This window comes from Macaca fascicularis, chromosome 11 (genome assembly GCF_037993035.2).
Source record: "Macaca fascicularis isolate 582-1 chromosome 11, T2T-MFA8v1.1".
Taxonomy (NCBI): Eukaryota; Metazoa; Chordata; class Mammalia; order Primates; family Cercopithecidae; genus Macaca; species Macaca fascicularis.
The window spans coordinates 117,165,788-117,186,324 of NC_088385.1; the positions used below are offsets into that span (position 1 = coordinate 117,165,788).

General features: G+C 43.4%; 1 protein-coding gene across 4 annotated transcripts in view; it reads left to right on the plus strand.

The window, feature by feature from the left end:
* ATP2A2 (ATPase sarcoplasmic/endoplasmic reticulum Ca2+ transporting 2) overlaps positions 1 to 20,537 on the plus strand; it is a 71,966-nt gene that overhangs the window by 12,425 nt on the left and 39,004 nt on the right. For all 4 annotated transcript variants that reach the window (XR_012420622.1, XR_010579591.2, XM_015431518.3 and 1 more), the window contains exon 5: positions 2,981 to 3,119. Coding sequence is in view for 2 of the 4 variants with exons in the window: in XM_015431518.3 (XP_015287004.1) it covers positions 2,981 to 3,119 (139 nt within the window). In the remaining 2 variants the exon portion in view is untranslated. The remainder of the gene's footprint in view (positions 1 to 2,980; positions 3,120 to 20,537) is intronic.

Below are 20,537 nucleotides of genomic sequence, written 5' to 3' on the forward strand. Positions count from 1 at the left end.
TACTTAGTCCTGTTGAAATTGTAAACTTCTAATCTTTACTAATAAATGTTAACGATCTTTATGTGGTAGACTCATAGAAAGATGGCCTACTTAGAAATTTATAATTGTGCTATATTCTTCTCTCTCTTTTTTTTTTGTTTTTTTTGTTTGTTTGTTTTTGAGATGGAGTCTCCCTCTATTGCCCAGGCTGGAGTGCAGTGGTGTGATACTGGCTCACTGCAACCTCCGTCTCCTGGGTTTGAGCAATTCTGTTGCCTCAGCTTCCCGAGTAACTGGGATTATAGGTGCCTGCCACCACGCCTGGCTCTTTTTTTTTTTTTTTTTTTGAGACATAGTCTCTCTCTGTCACCCAGGCTGGAGTGCAGTGGTGTGATCTTGGCTCACTGCAAGCTCTACCTCCCGGGTTCACGCCATTCTCCTGCCTCAGCCTCCCAAGTAGCTGGGATTACAGGCACCCACCACCAGACCCAGCTAATTTTTTGTATTTTTAATAGAGACGGGGTTTCACTGTGTTAGCCAGGATGGTCTGGATCTCCCGACCTCGTGATCCGCCTGCCTCGGCCTCCCAAAGTGCTGGGATTACAGGCGTGAGCCACCACACCTGCCTTTTTTTTATTTTTAGTAGAGACAGGTTTCACCATGTTAGCCAGGATGGTCTCGATCTCTTGACCTTGTGATCCGCCAGCCTCGGCCTCCCAAAGTGCCGGGATTTCAGGTGTGAGTCACCGTGCCCTGCCTTCTCATGTTTTTCTGAAAAAAAATTACATTTGGTCAGGGCCTGGTGGCTCATGCCTGTAGTATCAGCAGTTTGGGAAGCTGAGGGGTGGATCACTTGAGGTCAGGAGGTCGAGACCAGCCTGGCCAACATGGCAAATCCCGTCTCTACTAAAAATACAGAAAGTTAGCTGGGTGTGGTAGATGTGCCCCCAGCTACTTGGGAGGCTGAGGCAGGGCTTGAACCTCAGGGACGGAGTTTGCTGTGAGCCGAGATCGTGCCACTGCACTCCAGCCTGGGCGACAGAGCTAGACTCTGTCTCAGAAAAAAAAGATTTGAGTTTTTAGAAAAAGAACATTCTTAAGTCTTTAGTATACTGAATGGTATGAGCAGCGATAGAGGGTTCTGGCCTTCGGAAAGTAAGGAAAATTATGACAGTGTAAGGTAGTATGGGGGGCATGTTATTTTTTTTTCTGACCAGTGTCATCAAGGAAGGCTTTCTTTCTTTTTTTTTAAGACGGAGTCTCGCTCTGTCGTCCAGGCTGGAGTGCAGTGGCATAATCTCGGCTCACTGCAGCCTCCGCCTCCCGGACTAAAGAGATTCTCCCACGTAGCTGGGATTACAGGCGCGCACCACCACGCCTGGTTAATTTTTTGTATTTTTAGTAGAGACAGGGTTTCACCACGTTGGCCAGGCTGGTCTCGCACTTCCAACCTCAGGCGATCCTCCCACCTCAGCCTCCCAAAGTGCTAGGATTATAGGCATGAGTCACCATGCCCGGCCTTTTCATTGATTGTAATTGTCATCTTTGTCCTCAGAGTCAGAGATAATTTATCTTTTTTCCCCCCCAAGACAGCTTCACTCTTGCCAAGGCTGGAGTGCAGTGTCATGATCGCAGCTCACTGAAATCTCTGTCTCAGGCTTAGAGATCCTCCTCCCACCTCAGCCTCCTGAGCAGCTGGGACTACAGGTGCATGGCACCACACGAGGATAATTTTTGCATTTTTCGTAGAGGCACTGTCTCGTTACGTTCAGCCCAGGCTGGTCTGGAACTCTTGGGCTCAAGCGATCCTCTTACCTCTGCCTTTCAAAAGTGCTGGGATTACAGGCATGAGCTACTGTGCTCAGCTCATAATTTAAGCATATGCAAAATACAGTGCTCATGGGATATTTGTTTAACCTTGAGCAGTCCAGTTAAATTCTGCCCAACATGATCTTGAAGAGTAAGAATGTCTGATTTGAGATTGATTAAATTTCCCAAATTTAAGGTTTTTTAATACTTTTTCAGGGGTATATACGTCAAAACCGAGGTACACGTGTTACCAGCTTTCATCTTTGTGTCGTTTGATTTTCTTTAGGCTGTTTTGATTCTACAACTTCCATTTTGAAATCGGGAAGAAAATTACGGTGACTACTAATGGTTGATAGTTCATATATGATGTCATGAGAAATATATAACTTGTGACTGGCAGTGCTCTGATGAGAGTTCAGCCATTCATTGGTCTTTACAACTGGAGGGATAGTTCTTAGAATTTGTGAGAGAGATTCATCACTCATAGCATTTACTGTGTGCCCAAACACAATCTAAGCATGTTACATATGACTTCTTATCCTCACAAACCTTGAGGTAGGAGCTGTTAGTGTTGTCATTTTATAGAAAGTAAACTTGTGTGTTGTGTAACCTCTATACAGTAATGTAACTGCTAAGAGCCTGTATTGAACCCAGGCAGCTTAGCTTAGAGTTGGGTGGTTTTTTGTTTTTTGTTTTTTTTTGTTTTTGACAGAGTCTTGCTCTGTTGCCCAGGCTGGAGTGCAGTGGTAGGATCTCGTCTCACTGCAGCCTCTGCCTCTCGGATTCAAGCGATTCTTCTGCCTCAGCCTCCCGAGCCCAGACTGTTAGGCTGTACTGCTTCTCATGAGACAGAATTCATTTTAAATGGCAGGGGGATTTGGCTAAAGGTGAAAGCTGTGTTTTACAGTCTTAGGGACAGCAGAGTCTATAATTGCTTTCCTTCGTCATTTTATCCCCTTACCTTAATTGAGTGTACTTACGTTTTGTTTTTAATACAAAATAATAAGTGTCCTTGTGTCTGTTGCCGTAGATGTGAATTGTTTAGTGCAAATGTTACTAGTGGGCTTCTTTTTTTTTTACTTTTTTTAAAAATTTTTTTAAAAGATGAGACCTCTAAAATTTTATTCCTTGGGTTAGAAATAATTGCAGTGTCAGGCAGGTCTTTACTACTATTCTGTTTTCTTTTATACAGGAAAGAAATGCTGAAAATGCCATTGAAGCCCTTAAGGAATATGAGCCTGAAATGGGCAAAGTGTATCGACAGGACAGAAAGAGTGTACAGCGGATTAAAGCTAAAGACATAGTTCCTGGTGATATTGTAGAAATTGCTGGTGAGTTGAGTTGGTCATTTTTCTTTTATTCTAGATTGTATTTCCGAATGTAGTCTTTTTCTCAAGGCTCATAATTATATTTAAAATAATTGTTTTCATGTATCAATTAACACATTTTAGTGCCATTCATACAAATCCTGCATTCTCTAAAATTATTTTGAAGTGTTTTAGCACCTCCCTTCCTGTCATTGATAAGGCTTTTGGTTTTTATTTTTAAACAAGGTATTTTGAATTCTACTTGTTTAAATACATTGTAGAACATAAGTGCTAGAGAGGTAAAACCTAATGTTGATTTGACAATTAATTATAGTGAGCAATTTGTTAGAATACTGGCTAATGACGACACTGTTTTTCCTATTTTGGTTCTTGGCACAAATGTTAAGTCATACCTACAACTATCTAATTGAGTTCATGGTCAAGGGTAATTTCTAGACTCTAAAAGCTATGCTTGGCCCAGTGTGGTAGCTCACGCCTGTAATCCCAGCACTTTGGGTTGCCAAGGCAGGCAGATCACGAGGTCAATAGATTGAGACTACCCTGGCCAACGTGAAACCCCGTCTGTACTAAAAATGCAAAAATTAGTTGGGCATGGTGGCGCATGCTTGTAGTCCCAACCACTTGTGAGGCTGCGGCAGGAAGAATCGCTTGAACCCGAAAGGCAGAGGTTGCAGTGAGCCGAGATTGCGTCACTGCACTCCAGCTTGATGACAGAGTGAGACTCCATCTCAAAAAAAAAAAAAGATATGCTTAAAAATACTTATGTGTTACCCTGAGCCAGGAGTCTCTGCCTGAATTCCAGAGATCAGCTTCAAAGAGTCCATGAATTCACTGTGAGTCCAGAACTCTCCACAGACCTCCAAGGGGTCAGTATCCTCACTGCTCTAGATTAGTGCTGTTGTTTTTTTATTTTATTTTATTTTTTTGAGATGGGAGTCTCTCTCTGTTACCCAGGCTGGAGTGCAGTGGCATGATCTCAACGCACTGCAACCTCTACCTCCCAAGCTCAAGCAATCCTCCCACTTTGCCCCCCAAATAGCTGGGACCACAGGTGCATGCCACCACACTCAGCTAATTTTTATATTTTTTGTAGAGGGGGGGTTTTGCCATGTTGCTCAGGCTAGTCTCAAACTCCTGAGCTCAAGTGATCCTGCCTTGGTGTCCCAAAGTGCTGGGATTACAGGTGTGCCCAGCAGTCATATTTCTGACAGTCCAAAATCACAACACCCCTGGGACCAACCAGAGTAGTCTAGGTGGGTTGCTCGTTTTGGCTGTTTCACTTAGAGAGTCATTACATACTATTATTCAGATTATCTGGCTTTTCATACCTTTCTGAGTTAAGTATACTATTTACTTTGTTGCTATTTGTGAATTATCTCATAGTAATGCTTTTATACTGACTTGGGAAGGGTGTGCTTTGTCTTTTATTGTCTTACTCATTTTAATGAAAAGAATTCAAAGAGCTGCATCCCTTAACCCATGCTCTACAACTTTGGCCTCTGAAAGGAAATTGCCTTGTCATATTCTCTTATCCAGAAATTTTTGTTGTTCTTCCAGAATAAAAGGATAGTGTTACATATATGCCAGTAAATAGATTATTTGGGACTGTGTAGTATTTGTGTGTAAATGGTGTGTGTAAATGATTTAACACCTTCCTTAAGTATAGTGTTAAGAAAAGTACAACTCAGAATGAAGTGTCTTGGCTATTGGATTTCTTAAAACTTCCTGTTTTGACTGGGCGCGGTGGCTCACACCTGTAATCCCAGCACTTTGGGAGGCTGAGGCAGGTGGATCATGAGGTCAGGAGATCAAAACCATCCTGGCCAAAGTGGTGAAACCCCATCTCTACTAAAAATACAGAAATCAGCTGGGCGTGGTGGCTCCCGCCTATAGTCCCAGCTACTCGGGAGGCTGAGGAGGAGAATTGCTTAAACCCAGGAGGCAGAGGTTGCAGTGAGCTGAGATCGCACCATTTCATTTCAGCCTGGGCGACAGAGCCAGACTCCATCTCAAAGCACAAAATTTTCTGTTTTGACACAAATGTTAACATTTTATCACAGGTGTATTATTCTTTCACTCTCTGTACACACATTTTCGTATGAACTGTTGGAGGGTATATTGCAGACATGATGCCCCTTTACTCCTAAATAACATTTGTTGTATAACATCAAGGATGTTCTCTTATATAACCTCAGTATGATTATCAGAATTAGGAAATTGATACAATAGTATGTAAGATCTTATTCAGAATTTACCAGTTGTCACTTTTTTTGATGAGGGGAAGACAGGGTCTCACTCTGTCACCCAGGCTGGAGTGCAGTGGCACCATCACAGCTCACTGCAGCGTTGACCTCCTGGGCTCAAGTGATTCTCCCACCTCATCCTCCTGAATAACAGATCACAGGCACGAGCCACCACGCACCTGGCTAAGATTTGTATTTTTTTGTAGAGACGGGTCTTGCCATGTTGCCCAGGCTGGTATCTCAAACTCCTGGGCTCAGGCAGTCCTGCCTCAGCCTCCCAAAGTGCTGGGATTACAGGCGTGAGCCCACTGCGCCTGGCCCACATTTTTTTTAATAACAAAAAAATATTTGAGTTAGGGAATTCTGATAGTGATGAAGAAAATAGGTCAGAATGGGGAAGGCTGGAGATACAGGGAGGCTATTTTAGTAGTCTAGACAAGAGATAATGAGGACAGTAACATTAAGAATAATGAAGGAAAGATTTTTGAGTTCATGAATAGTGGCTCTTAAGCAGGAGTGCACATCAGAATCATCTGGGGGCACTCTTTAAAAAAGTTTTTGTCAGGTCTCAACCTAGAATATTAACTCTGAATCTCCACTGGGTACAGAATTCTGATCATGAGTAGTTCAAAAAGTAAGCCTCTGACTTAGTTACAAAGCAGCAGATTTTTTTGTTTTGTTTTGAGATGGAGTTTTGCTCTCGTTGCCCAGGCTGGAGTGCAGTGGCACCATCACGGCTCTTTGCAGCATTGACCTCCTGGGCTCAAGTGATTCTCCCACCTCAGTCTCCTGAATAACTGGGATCACAGGCACGAGCCACCACACACCTGGCTAAGTTTTGTATTTTTTTGTAGAGATGGGTCTTGCCATGTTACTCATGCTGGTCTCTCAAACTCCTGGGCTCAGGCAGTCCTGCCTCAGCCTCCCAAGTAGCTGGGATTACAGGCATGCGCCACTATGCCCAGCTAATTTTGTATTTTTAGTAAATACGGGGTTTCTCCATGTTGATCAGGCTGGTCTCTAACACCTGACCTCAGGTGGTCTGCCCGCCTCAGCCTCCCAAAGTGCTGGGATTACAGGAGTGAGCCACCAAGCCCTGCCTAAAGCAGTTCCTTTCTCCCTCCCTCCTTCCCTTCCTTCCCTCCACTTCCTCCCCTCCTTTTCCTCCTCTCCCTCCCCTCCCTCTTTCTGTCCTCCCTGTTTTCTTTCTTTCTGTCTCTCTCTCTCTTTTTTTTTTTTTTTTTGAGACGGAGTCTCGCTCTGTCACCCAGGCTGGAGTGCTGTGGCCGGATCTCAGCTCACTGCAAGCTCCGCCTCCCGGGTTCCCGCCATTCTCCTGCCTCAGCCTCCGGAGTAGCTGGTACTACAGGCACCCGCCACCTCGCCCGGCTAGTTTTTTGTATTTTTTAGTAGAGACGGGGTTTCACCGTGTTAGCCAGGATGGTCTCGATCTCCTGACCTTGTGATCCGCCCGTCTCGGCCTCCTAAAGTGCTGGGATTACAGGCTTGAGCCACCGCGCCCGGCCTTTTTTTTTTTTTTTTAACTTGGAAACAGGAGCTTGCTCTCTTGTCCAGGCTAGAGTGGAGTAGTGTGATCACTGCAACCTCAAACTCCTTGGTTTCAGGGGTCCTCCTGCCTCAGCCTCCTGAGTGGCTGGTAATACACATGACACCATGCCTAGCGTTTTTTTGAGACGGAGTCTCGCACTGTTGCCCAGGCTGGAGTACAGTGGCACCATCTTGGCTCACTGCAAGCTCTGCGTCCCAGATTTATGCCATTCTCCTACCTCAGCCTCTCAAGTAGCTGGAACTACAGGTGCCCACCACCACGCCCAGCTAATATTTTGTATTTTTAGTAGAGATGGGGTTTCACCGTGTCAGCCAGGATGGTCTCGATCTCCTGACCTTGTGATCCTCCTGCCTTGGCCTCCCAAAGTGCTGGGATTACAGGTGTGAGCCACTGTGCCTGGCTCAAAACAACAAATTTTGATAACTGAATAGATAGGAGAGTATGTAAATCAAAGATACTGACAAGATTTCTAGTTTACGTGACTGGGTGTGATGGTACTCTACTACCTGTAGAAGGAAACATTGGAAAGGAGATTGTTTTTCCACAAATATATGTGGTGGGGGAGGTTGTAGATGACATCACCTAAATATGTGTATGAGATTCTGTTTGATTTTATGCTTACCATTTCTTCAGCTGCTTCTTGTTTAATTTTTTTTAAAAAATAGAGACAGGGTCTATCTATGTTGCTTAGACTGTTCTCAAACTCCTGGCCTCAAGTGATCCTCCTGCCTTGGCCTCTCAGAGTTCTGGGATTTATAGGTGTGAGCCACTACGCTTTGCCTTGTTGGGCTATTTTAGTGTGTTGAGTCTACTTGAAGACTTAGAGAAATTACCACCAAAGCTATTATCCTCAGTTAGCATCAGTAGATGGCAATGGTAGACAGCTTCAGAGGAAACCATAACCGTGATACCTCAAAGCACCATCCTTTTTGAAGAAACAAACAAAAGCCAGCTTCTCTTCAATTGGTGACTTTGATTTCTCTGTATCTCTGAATCCTGGTTCTTGCCAGTCCTTCCCGTCTCTTGTAAGACACTCTAACCTAGTTAACTGAGAAACTTGGAAGTCATCTTGATGTTTTTCCCCCCTCTCTTATCCTGTGATTTGTCCGTAAGACCACTGATTCTGTCTCCAGAACACACCCAAGTTCGTGAACTCTGTTTCCTCAGTCAGCACACTAGTCTAGCCATCATCTCACACCGCAGCTGTCATCATCTCCTAACTAGGCTCTGGCTTCCTTTGTTGTCTTCCTCCAGTCCATTCTCCACACAAGTGCCAGAGTGGTTTCTTAAAGGTTGTGTTATTTATTCATCTGCTGAAAAACCCTTAAGGGACTTTCCCATTGCACTTAAAATACAAAATTCTCTGACCTGATAAACTTTCATTGTGTGTGTGTACCTCCTGCTTTCTTCTATGATTTCATCTTATGTTGCTCCTTCATGCTGCAAACATCCAGGCCTTTTTTTGCAGTTTTCAGTACCACCAAAGCCACATTTTTTTTTGGAAGGTTAGGCAAATTTTTTAGAATTTATTAATAAATTTGCTATGTGCACAGATCTCATAGTGGTGAAGCTTTGGTTATTACCCTGACCTATCTCGCTTTTCACACTGAAATTTCATTCTGTATATTGTAGTATAGTTTTGTTGTTGCATTTGATAGTTTAGAAAGGTCAAATAATGTTTGATCTGTAGTGTATGTGACTTAAGATTTTCAGTCTAATGGGATTTTTCCTTATTTATATTGTGGTAAAATATACATATTATAAAATTAGCCATTTTAACCATTTTTAAGCATGTAGTTCTGTGGCATTAAGTACATTCACATTGTTTTGGGACTGTCACCATCCAGAACTTTTATCTTCCCTAACTGAAATGTACCTCTTAAACGCTAACTTCCTGTTACCCTCTTCCCTGGCCCCTGGCAACCATTCCCTGTATTTGAATATTCAAAAGACAATGAATTTAATATTGGAAAAAACCCTGAGTTTAAATCCCTTAGGTGAATATACTACTACTACCAAGCGGAGTACAAATTTAAATCCATTTTCCTTTCACCTGTTTCTGAATCTTTCAGGGATAGTGCTGATTCTGGTAGTTATTTACCACTTTTTTTGCCCCAGCTCTTCCCCCACAATATGGTAATTGTTTAAAAGCATATACATTGCTTGGATGTTGGGCTCTTTTTCTTTAACTATTATTATTATTATTATTTTTGAGACAGGGTCTCACTCTGCTGTGCAGGCTGGAATGCAGTGGCATGATCTCAGCTCACTGCAACCTCTGCCTCCCTGTTCAAGTGATTCTTGTGCCTCAGCCTCCCAAGTAGCTGGGCTCACAGGTGTGCACCACCACACCCAGCTAATTTTTGTAGTTGTAGTAGAGATGGGATTTTGCTATATTGGCTAGGCTGGTCTCAAACTCATGGCCTCAAGTGACCCACCCATCTCGGCCTCCCAAAGTGCTGGGGTTACAGGCGTGAGCCACCATGCCTGACCTACTATTATTTTAGTTAAGCCCAGCTATGTGAGACATTGGGCTCCTAAGTGCTGCTTGCTTGCTTCTTAAATTGTGACCTTTCTAACAGGAATGCAAAACAGACATCTAGGTTTAGAATACATGTGGACATTTTATTAAATACTGTCATTATACTACTAGGCAGTGAGCACCTTAAGGACAGAACTGTCATATTAACAGTTGTAATGTTATCGTAAGTTCTCTATGAATGAAATTTGAAATCAGAAGTATATGATAGGTTCACCTAATGGAAACATAGTTGCTGTGCAGAAGAAACAGTTGAAGTGTATGTGTGTGTTCAATAGGATTATTATTATTTTATTATTATTGAGACAGAATCTTGTTATGTCACCCAGACTGGAGTGCAGTGGTGTGATCTCGGCTCACTGCAATCTGTGTACCTCCCAGGTTCAAGTGATTCTCCTGCCTCTGTCTCCCAAGTAGCTGGGATTACAGGCGTGGGCCATTACGCCTGGCTTGCTTGCTTGCTTGTTTTGTTTGTTTGTTTGTTTGTTTGTTTGAGACGAGTCTTGCTCTGTCACCAGGCTGGAGTGCACGGCATGATCTTGGCTCACTGCAACCTCCAACTCCTGATTCAAGCGATTCTCCTGCCTCAGCCTCCTGAGTAGCTGGGATTACAGGCATGCACCACCTCACCCAGCTAATTTTTATATTTTTTAGTAGAGACAGGGTTTCACCATGTTGGGCAGGATGGTCTCAAACTCCTGACCTTGTGATCCATCCTCCTCGGCCTCCCAAAGTGTTGGGATTACAGGCGTGAACCACCGCTCCCGGCCATGCCTGGCTAATTTTTTTGTAATTTTAGTAGAGGCAGAGTTTCGCCATGTTGGCCAGGCAAGTCTTGAATTCCTGGCCTCAAGTGATCGACCTGCCTCAGCCTCCCAAAGTGCTGGCGTGAGCCACTGCACCTGGCCTTCAATGCAATTATTGAATGCCAGATTATTAGTATATTCAAGGTCTGTGTGATCTTCATTATCATCTTAATTCCAGAACATTTTCATCACCCTCAAAAAAACTCATACCCATCAGCAGTTGTTGCCCTGTTTTCCTCCCACCAGTTCCTGACAACCACAGTTTATTATCTGTTTGGTGGATTACTATCTGTTTTTCTGGATATTGCATATAAATGGAATCAGTCTTTGTGACTGGCTTTCTCTTAGCATAGTGTTATATTTTGTTCATGAATATAGCATGTATTTCATTCCTTATTGCTGAATAATGTTTATTAGTTGATGGAACTAATTTAAAAATGCAAGAATTTATTTCTAGACTGTCTGTTCTTACTCCATTGGTCTCTGTCTTTAGGTCAGTACCATGTGTCTTGATAGCAAGTCTTTGGATCCATGAGCATAGGGATGTCTTTCCTTTTTTTTTTTTTTTTTTTTTTTAAGGTCTGTCATTTCTTTCAACACTAGTTGTCAGTGTACAAGTCTTGTGCTTCTTTTGTTAAGTTTATTAAGTATTGCATTGGTTTTTTGGGGGAAAATATTTGTAATTGGAATAATTTTTTGTAACTTGAAATTGGCCTATTGGTGGTATTTATTTTTAATTAAAATTTTTAGATTCAAGGTACATGTGCAGGTTTGTTACGTGGATATAAAGTGTGATGCTGAGGTTTGGACTTCTGCTGATTCTGTCATCCAGATGATGAATATAGTATTTCACAGATAGTTTTTCAGCCCTTGCCCCTCTTTTCCTCCTACTTTTTGGAGTGCCCAGTGTTTATTGTTACCATCTTAATGACCATGTGTACCCAGTGTTTAGCTCCCACTTACAAGTGAGAACATACGGTATTTGGTTTTCTGTTTCTGGGTTAACTCACTTAAGATAATGGCCTCTGACTGCATCCATTTCGCTGGAAAGGACATGATTTCATTCTTTTGCATGACTGTGTAGCATCCCATGGTGTATATATACCACATTTATTTTTGAGATAGGGTCTCACTCTGTCGCCCAGGCTGGAGTGCAGTGGTGTGATCTCGGCTCAGTGCAACCTCCCACCTCAGCCTCCTTGTAGGTGGAACTACAGGTGCCCACCACACCCTACTAATTTTTGTGTTTTTCATAGAGACAAGATCTCACCATGTTGCCCAGGCTGGTCTCGAATTCCTGGGCTCAAGTGATTTACCCACCTCGGCCTCCGAAAGTGCTGAAATTATGGGTGTGAGCCACCACGCCTGGCCACAATTTCTTTTTCTTGGGATATATACCCAGTAATGGGATTGCTGGGTTGAATGGTCATTCTGTTTTTAGTTTATTGAGAAATCTCCAAACTCCTTTCCACGGGGGCTGAGCTAGTTTACATTCTTGCCAGCAGTGTATAAGTATTCTCCCCCCCCTTGTTTTTTCTTCTTGTTTTCTTTTCCTTTTTTTTTTTTGAGGCAGGGTCTCAGTCTGTTGACCAGGCTGGAATGCAGTGGCATGATTATAGCTCATTGCAGCCATGGCTTTCCAGGCTCTAGTGACCCTCCCACCTGAGCCTTCCAAGTTAACTGGGACTGTAGGCACACACCACTATGATGGGCTAATTTTTAATTTTTTTCGTAGAGATGAGGTCTTACTATGTTGCCCTGGCTAGTCTTGAATTCCTGGGCTCCAGTGATCCTCCCACCTCAGCTTCCCAAAGTGCTGGGATTACAAGCGTGAGCCACCGTGCCTAGCAGTAATAGTCACTCTGACTGGTTTGAGATGCTATCTTATTGTGGTTTTGATTTGCATCTCTCTACTAGTGATGTTGAGCGTTTTTTCGTATGTTTGTTGACTACTCGATTGTTGTCTTTTGAGAAGTGTCTTTTCATACCCTTTGCCCAGTTTTCAACAGTGATATTTGGGGTTTTTTTTGTGGATTTAAGTTCCTTATAGATTCTGGATATTAGTCCTTTGTTGAGTGCATAGTTTGCAATTATTTACTCCCATTCTGTAGATGGTCAGTTTAATCTGTTGATAGATTTCTTCTGCTGTGCAGAAACTCTTTTGTTTAACTAGGTCCCAATTGTCAAGTTATTTGTTGCATTTGCGTTTGAGGCTTAGTCATAAATTCTTTGCTTAGGGCAGTGTTGAGAAGAGTATTTCCTAGGTTTTCTTCTAGAATATTTACAGTTTGCGGCCTTACATTTAAGTCTTTAATCTTCCTTGAGTTAGGAATTCTTTTTTCAGTTTTTCAATTTCATTTTCAGATTGTTCTTTGCTAGCATGTAGCAATACAGTTGTTTTTTATGTACTGATCTTATACTTTGCAATCTTGCTGAACTCATTCGTTTTAATAGTTTTTATGGGTTCCTTAAGATTTTCTGAATACAAGATCATGCATTTGCAAATGAAAATGTTTTTACTTCTTTCCAGTCTGGATGCCCTTTATTTAACTTGCCTAATTGCCCTGCTTAGAATCTCCAATACAACGTTGAAGTACCAAGAGCAGACATCCTTGTCTTACTGATCGTAGGGGGAAAGCGTCCAGTCCTTCACCATGAAGTATGACATAGGTGTGGGTCTCATACATGGGTGCCCTTTATCATGTTGAGGAAGCCTTGTTACAGTTGTAAGATTTATTTATTTATTTTTTGAGACGGAGTTTCACTCTTGTTGCCCAGGCTGGAGTGCAATGGCACGATCTCGGCTCACTGCAACCTCCGCCTCCCAGGTTCAAGTGATTCTCCTGCCTCAGCCTCCCTAGTAGCTGGGATTATAGGCATGTGCCACCATGCCTGGCCAATTTTGTATTTTTAGTAAAGACAGGGTTTCTCCATATTGGTCAGGCTGGTCTCGAACCCCTGACCTCAGGTGATCCACCCACCTCGGCCTCCGAAAGTGCTAGGATTACAGGTGTGAGTCACTGCGCCCGGCCCAGTTGTAATATTTAGGTTGTCAGTATGCTCTGGTGACCTTTCGTGGTGTTTGTAAACTTATATCCAAATTAGACATGATAGTTGGCTGGGTTACTAGGACCAGCCAGGTCATTGAATTGGGTAAGATGTAATTCTAAGGCATTTACAACTAGTGTGTGGAACATTTTGGAAAAGCTTACTGTGACTATGTAACCTGGGCCAGATAAATAGGTATTTATTTTATGAAGACTATACATGTTGAGCCTTTTAAACTTCTATCTCTTTTAGAATTAGTAATCAAATTGACCATGCAATCTAGCATTTAGCCTGATAATTCAGTTTTGTGAAAACTATAGAGTGAACTTCAATTCTGAATTTTTTCTTGTCAGTCGAAGTTATTATTTGCGTAGCCTGAAAGATTAAATGGCATAAATTGTGCTTTTAGACCTGGTAACTTTTATATTTTCATTTACATTATGAAATTGGATGTGAAGGGGTCTTTCAGATGTGTTGGAAAACTGGAGAAAGTTGTAAACTAATTTGAAGCTGAAAATAAAAAAGTACTGACTTAACTATTTTTATATTTGCAGAAAGGAACAGACCTTTTTGTAGTCACTGTTTGGAATGTAAGGGTCATCTCCTGACTTTAAAATTTCTTTGTCAGCTTTTGGAAGATATCTGGTAGGATGGTTCTGGCTGAATTTTTCAAAGACTAAGCTGGAATAGATGGTTTTTTGAGGGAGATATGGAAAGAGTTAAGGAAACTAATTTTTTTTTTTTTTTTTTTGAGACGGAATCTCACTCTGTCGCCCAGGCAGGAGTGCAAGGGCGTGACCGATTAGCTCACTGCAACCTCCATCTCCTGGGTTCAAGCGATTCTCCTTCCTCAGCCTCCCTAGTAGCTGGGATTGCAAGCACCCACCACCACACCCAGCTAATTTTTATGTATTTAGTAGAGACAGGGTTTCACCACGTTGGCCAGGCTGGTCTCTAACTCCTGGCCTCAAGTGATCCGCCCGCCTCAGCCTCCCAAAGTGCTGGAATTACAGGCATGAGCCACCGTGCCTAACCGGGAAACTAAATTTTAGGTGTTGCTCTACCAGTTAATCATTCCAAAGAGAAATCGGGTAAGCATACATAGCAAATGCTAACATGAATCTTAAGTATCTAGAACACAAAAGCCAAATGAAATTGATACGGCAAATAAAAACATGGAGAAAATAACCCACACACAGGCTGGACTCAGTGGCTCACACTTGTAATCTCAGCACTTTTGCGGGAGGCCAAGGCATGTAGAATACTTGAGTCCAGGAGTTCGAGACCAGCCTGGGCAACATGGTAAAATCCCATCCCTACAAAAAATACAAAAATTTGCTAGATGTGGTGGTGCACACCGGTAGTCCCAACTACTCGGGAAGCTGAGGCCGGAGGATTACCGGAGCCCAGGAGGTCGAGGCTGCGGCAGTGAGCTGAAATTAAGCCACTGCGCTCCAGCATGGGCAACAGAGTGAGACCCTGACTCAAAAAAAAAAAAGAGAGAGAAAATGACCCACATGTTCACGTCTTATGAAGCCACAGTAATTCTGCGTTATCTTAAGGCCAAGAAAATATTTCTCTGGATGGATGGAAACCAAAAGTACATAATCTTGTGAGAAATGCACATCGTTTTTAAGCTTTCTGTATTGTCTGCTGACATTATGAAAGTGAATCAAGCTATAATAGCCTAAGTCGTTTCTGTTTTCTTTTTCCTTTTTTTTTTTTTTTTTTTAAAGTAGAGACGGGATTTTACCATGTTGGCCAGGCTGGTCTCGAACTCCTGACCTCAAGTGATCTGCCTCCCTTGGCGTCCCAAAGTGCTGGGAATACAGGCATGAGCCACTGTGCCCGGCCATGGTTTTATGGGGTGTTTTTTTGAGACAAGGTCTCCCTGTATTACCCAGGCTAGTCTTAAACTCCTGGCTCAAGGGATCCTCTTGCCTCGGCCTCCCAAAGTGCTGGGATTACAGGCATGAGCCACCATTCCTGGCCAGAAGTCTTAGTTTTAGAATTTTGGGGCTTCTAGTATATGCCCCAGGGGTTATTTATTAACTTCTCAAGAACACTGTTTTCAGGGTTGTTTAAAACAAACTTTACGTATCTTGGTAACCCAGAGTTGATGAATAGCACTAGGAAATAATATCCTCAGATGACTTCTGTCTTGTAGTATATACTCTGGAGCGAATCATCTTGTAAGATTATGTAAGTAGTGGAAGTAACACGATCTTAACATAAAATTGCATTTGCTTAGCACTTGTACAGAAATTGATAATTTTATTTCCTAAAATGAAGACTTAATAGCCAACAGTGGTGCCAGCAATTTCAAGATTTACTTGGGAATAAAAATAATAATTCTTAAACTTGACAGCAATTTAAAGAAGGAAAGTTTCACTTCAGACAGTCAACATGTAGTACTGAGATTTAGTAGCAAGTATAAACTGCATTTGAGACAGTTGAGTAAAAGGCAGAGTTGTGAAATAGATGACTGGATTCATATAAGAACCTGGATTATGATCCTAGTTCTGCATGACATTGGACTATGTACATTAACCTCTGCAGAATTAGTTAATTGGAGTAATGTTTTAAGGAGCTTTCTTGCTCTAAAAGTGTGATTTAGATAGTATGTGGACTTTTTTTTCGCTTTTAGAAACCTGTTGGGATTGAAATTGATTGGCTTTAAACATTTAGCAAACATTAAATGCTCTTTAACACAAAATAGAGTATGCTGTAGAGTAGAGGAGTTGGCATACTATCTTTGTGGGTTGGTTGGTTTTTTGTTTGTTTATAGACATGAGATCTCACTGTGTCACTGAGTCTGGTCTTGAACTCCTGGCCTCAAGTGATCCTCCTGCCTTAGCCTGTAATCCCAGGACTTTGGCAGGCCAAGGCCGGTGGATCACGAGGTCAGGAGTTCAAGACCAGCCTGGCCAAGATGGTGAAACTCCCGTCTCTACTAAAAATACAAAAATTAGCCGGGTGCAGTGGCAGGCGCCCGTAATCCTAGCTACTTGGGAGGCTGAGGCAGGAGAATTGCTTGAACCCAGAGGGCGGAGGTTACAGTGAGCCGAGATCACACCACTGCACTCCAACCTGGGCGACAGAGCGAGACTTCATCTCCAAAAAAAAATGCTGGGATTATAGGTGTGAGCTATAGCATCCAGCCAATATTTTGGGTTTTTTGGGCCACAACAATCTCTGTACCAAAGTCTTTTGTAAAACATGAAAATGAGATTTTTTTTTTTTTAAGGGAGTGTTGGCTGGGTGCAGTGGCTTATCCCTGCAATCCTAGCATTTTGGGAGGCCGTGGCAGGAGGATCACTTGAGCCCAGGAGTTTGAGACCAGCCTGGGCAACATACTGAGACCTTGTCTCTACAAAAAAGTTTTAAAAACTTGCATAGTGAGGCTGGGCGCCATGGCTCACGCCAGCGCTTTGGGAGGCTGAGGCAGGAGGTTCACTTGAGCTCAGGAGTTTGAGACCAGCTTGGGCAACATGGAAAGACCCCATCTCTTAAAAAATAAAAAATGAAAATTTGCTGGGCATGGTGGCGCACTCCTGTAGTCCCCTCTTCTCGGAAGGCTGAGGTGAGAGGATCACTTGAGCCTGGGCGGTCAAGGCTGCAGTGAGCTGATTGTGCCAGTACACTCCAGCCTGGGTGACAGAATGAGACCCTGTCTCAAAAAAAATAAAAATAAAAATAAAAATTAGCAAGATGTGGTGGTGTGTACCTGTAGTCTAGCTACTCAGGAGGCCGAGGTAGAGGAAGATGGCTTGAGTCCAGGAGGCTGCAGTGAGCCGTGATCATCCCACTGCACTCCAGCCTGGGTGACAGAGTAAAACCCTGTCCCCCAAAAAAAGGGTGGGGGGTGGGGAGCCTTAAGATTTCACACACTGCTTAGATCAGTGTTTCTCTAACTTCATGTGTGTAGGAATTACCTGGGGATTTTGTTAAAATGTATGTTTTGATTGGTTCAATCTGAAATGCGGCCTGCTTATTCTGCATTTCTAACACGCTCTCAGGTCAATAATTAGAGTAGCAAAGCTCTAGAGCAGATCTTAATCATTTCTAGATCACAGTCCCTTTGAGAATTAATGAAATTTATGGACTTTCTTCCCCAAAAACATATATTGAAAATCTTATGTGCAACTTCAGGAGGTTCATTTGTCCTCCTCCTTAGAAAGTCCACCTCAGGATTCTAGCTATTTGGTTTTAAAAACTGAAGTACAGGCCGGGCGCGGTGGCTCAAGCCTGTAATCCCAGCACTTTGGGAGGCCAAGACGGGCGGATCACGAGGTCAGGAGATCGAGACCATCCTGGCTAACACCGTGAAACCCCGTCTCTACTAAAAATACAAAAAAACTAGCCGGGCGAGGTGGCGGGCGCCTGTAGTCCCAGCTACTCCGGAGGCTGAGGCAGGAGAATGGCCTAAACCCGGGAGGCGGAGCTTGCAGTGAGCTGAGATCCGGCCACTGCACTCCAGCCCGGGCTACAGAGCAAGACTCCGTCTCAAAACAAAAACAAAAACAAAAACAAAAACAAAAAAACAAAAAAAACTGAAGTACAGGCCGGGCGCGGTGGCTCAAGCCTGTAATCCCAGCACTTTGGGAGGCCGAGATGGGCGGATCACGAGGTCAGGAGATCGAGACCATCCTGGCTAACACGGTGAAACCCCGTCTCTACTAAGAAATACAAAAAATAGCCGGGCGAGGTGGCAGCGCCTGTAGTCCCAGCTACTCGGGAGGCTGAGGCCGGAGAATGGAGTGAACCTGGGAGGCGGAGCTTGCAGTGAGCTGAGATCTGGCCACTGCACTCCAGCCTGGGCTACAGAGCGAGACTCCGTCTCAAAAAAAAAAAAAAATAAAATAAATAAATAAATAAATAAAAACTGAAGTACAGGCCGGGCGTGGTCGCTCATGCCTGTAGTCCCAACACTTTAGGAGGCCAAGGCGGGCAGATCACTTGAGCCCAGGAGTTCGAGACCAGCCCGGCCAACATGATGAAATCCCGTCTTCACTAAAAATACAAAAATTACCCGGGTGTGGTGGTGGGTGCCTGTAATCCCAGCTACTTGGGTGGCTGAGGCACAAGAATCGCTTGAACCCAGGAGATGGAAGCTGCAGTGAGCCAGGATTGCACGACTGCATTCCAGGACAGAGCGAGACTCTGTTTCAAAAGAAAAAAAAAAAAGAGAAATTGTTTCAGTTGTTCTGTAGATCCTGGAAGCCATACCTGTGTTTCCAAAGCCAGAGTATAACTTACTAGTCTAGAAAATGGATAAGCAGAAGAGCAAAATAGTCTAAAACAAAAATCAGCATAGATGAATTAGAAGCAGAGAGTTTTTGAGTTTGAGAGCTCCTGAGCACTGTCAGAATAGCTAAGACATTAAGAACTGTGAGAAATGAGAGATCTCAACCATCAGACCATGATAGGCCAGTTGATCTTGAAGCCTGACCTGGTTTTCATGGGGCTGGCATTTCCTTCCTGATTTCCTGTAATCACCTACTCTCCACTCCCCATGATTCAGTGGTAGTCACAGTACCAGGAAGTGCCAACCTTTTCATTCTTGCTACTGAGATGAAGATTTTGGACAAAGGAGAAGAAACCATGTGGTTTGGGAACCACCTTTCCTTTTTTTTTTTGAGACGGAATCGCTTTGTTACCCAGGCTGGAGTGCAGTGGCGTGATCTCGGCTCACTGCAAGTTCCGCCTCCTGGGTTCACGCCGTTCTCCTGCCTCAGCCTCCCGAGTAGCTGGGACTACAGGTGCCCGCCACAATGCCCGGCTAATTTTTTGTATATTTTAGTAGAGACGGGGTTTCACCATGTTAGCCAGGATGGTCTCGATCTCCTGACCTCATGAACCGCCTGCCTCTGCCTCCCAGAGTGGTGAGATTACAGGAGTGAGCCACCGTGGCCGGCCATGGGAACCACCTTTCCTAAGCATTAACACTAGATGGCCAGATTTAACTATGACCAACTTTTATATTAAAAGATAATGGAACTTTTTTTTTTTTTTGAGACAGAGACTCTTGTCACCCAGGCTGGAGTGCAGTGGCACAATCTCAGACCACTGGAACCTCCACCTCCTGGGTTCAAGTGATTCTCCTGCCTCAGCTTTCTCATTAGCTGGGATTATAGGTGTGCACCACCCCACCTGGCTATTTTGTATTTTTTTAAATAGAGATGGGGGTTCACCATGTTGGCCAGGCTGGTCTCAAACTCCTGACCTCAAGTGATCCACCCACCCTCAGCCTCCCAAAGCGTTGGGGTTACAGGCATGAAAAACAAAGGGCTTGGTGGCCAGGTGCAGTGGCTTACACCTTGTAACCCCAGAACTTTGGGAGGCCGAGGCGGGCAGATCACCTGAGGTTGGGAGTTGGAGACTGGCCTGGCCAACATGGAGAAACCCTGTCTCTACTAAAAATACAAAATTAACTGGGCGTGGTGGTGCGTGCCTGTAATCCCAGCTACTCGGGAGGCTGAGGCAGGAGAATTCGCTTGAACCCAGGAGGCAGAGGTTGTGGTGAGCTGCTATCGTGCCATTGCACTCCAGCCTGGGCAGCAAGAGTGAAACTCTGTCTCAAAAAAAAAAAGGTAAAACAAAGGGCTTGGCATTACCAGTGCCAGAAAAATACAAGATTGAGAGAATAGGAGGCAGAGGTTGCGGTGAGCCGCTATCGTGCCATTGCACTCCAGCCTGGGCAGCAAGAGTGAAACTCTGTCTCAAAAAAAAAAAAAAAAAAAAAAAAGGTAAAACAAAGGGCTTGGCATTACTAGTGCCAGAAAAATACAAGATTGAGAGAATGGGGAAATAGGAGGGACATAAACTTGGTGGGAGTATGTATTTGTATGCAAAAGTAAAAGATATGGGCAAAGATGTTAATCCTGTAACACTGTAAAAGGAAATGTTAGAAATAACTAGATAGCCATAAAAATGGAGGGTGATTCATTTAGTTCATGGTATGGGTGTGAAATACTGTGACCTTGAAGAGGTACCTTTTAGTGCCTCATTTTCCTCATCTATAAACAGGGAGGGAGTAAAGATAATAGAGCCTTCCTTAGAGTTGTGAAGATTGAATTAGTAACCTATGAAGCTCTTCCAGCAGTACCTGGTCTAGAAATAATAGTCTCAAAATTTCACTGCTTATTATTACTATACAGCCACTTTTTAAAATGAGACAAGTGTGTATAAATATAAAGGGTCTGATATTGTTTT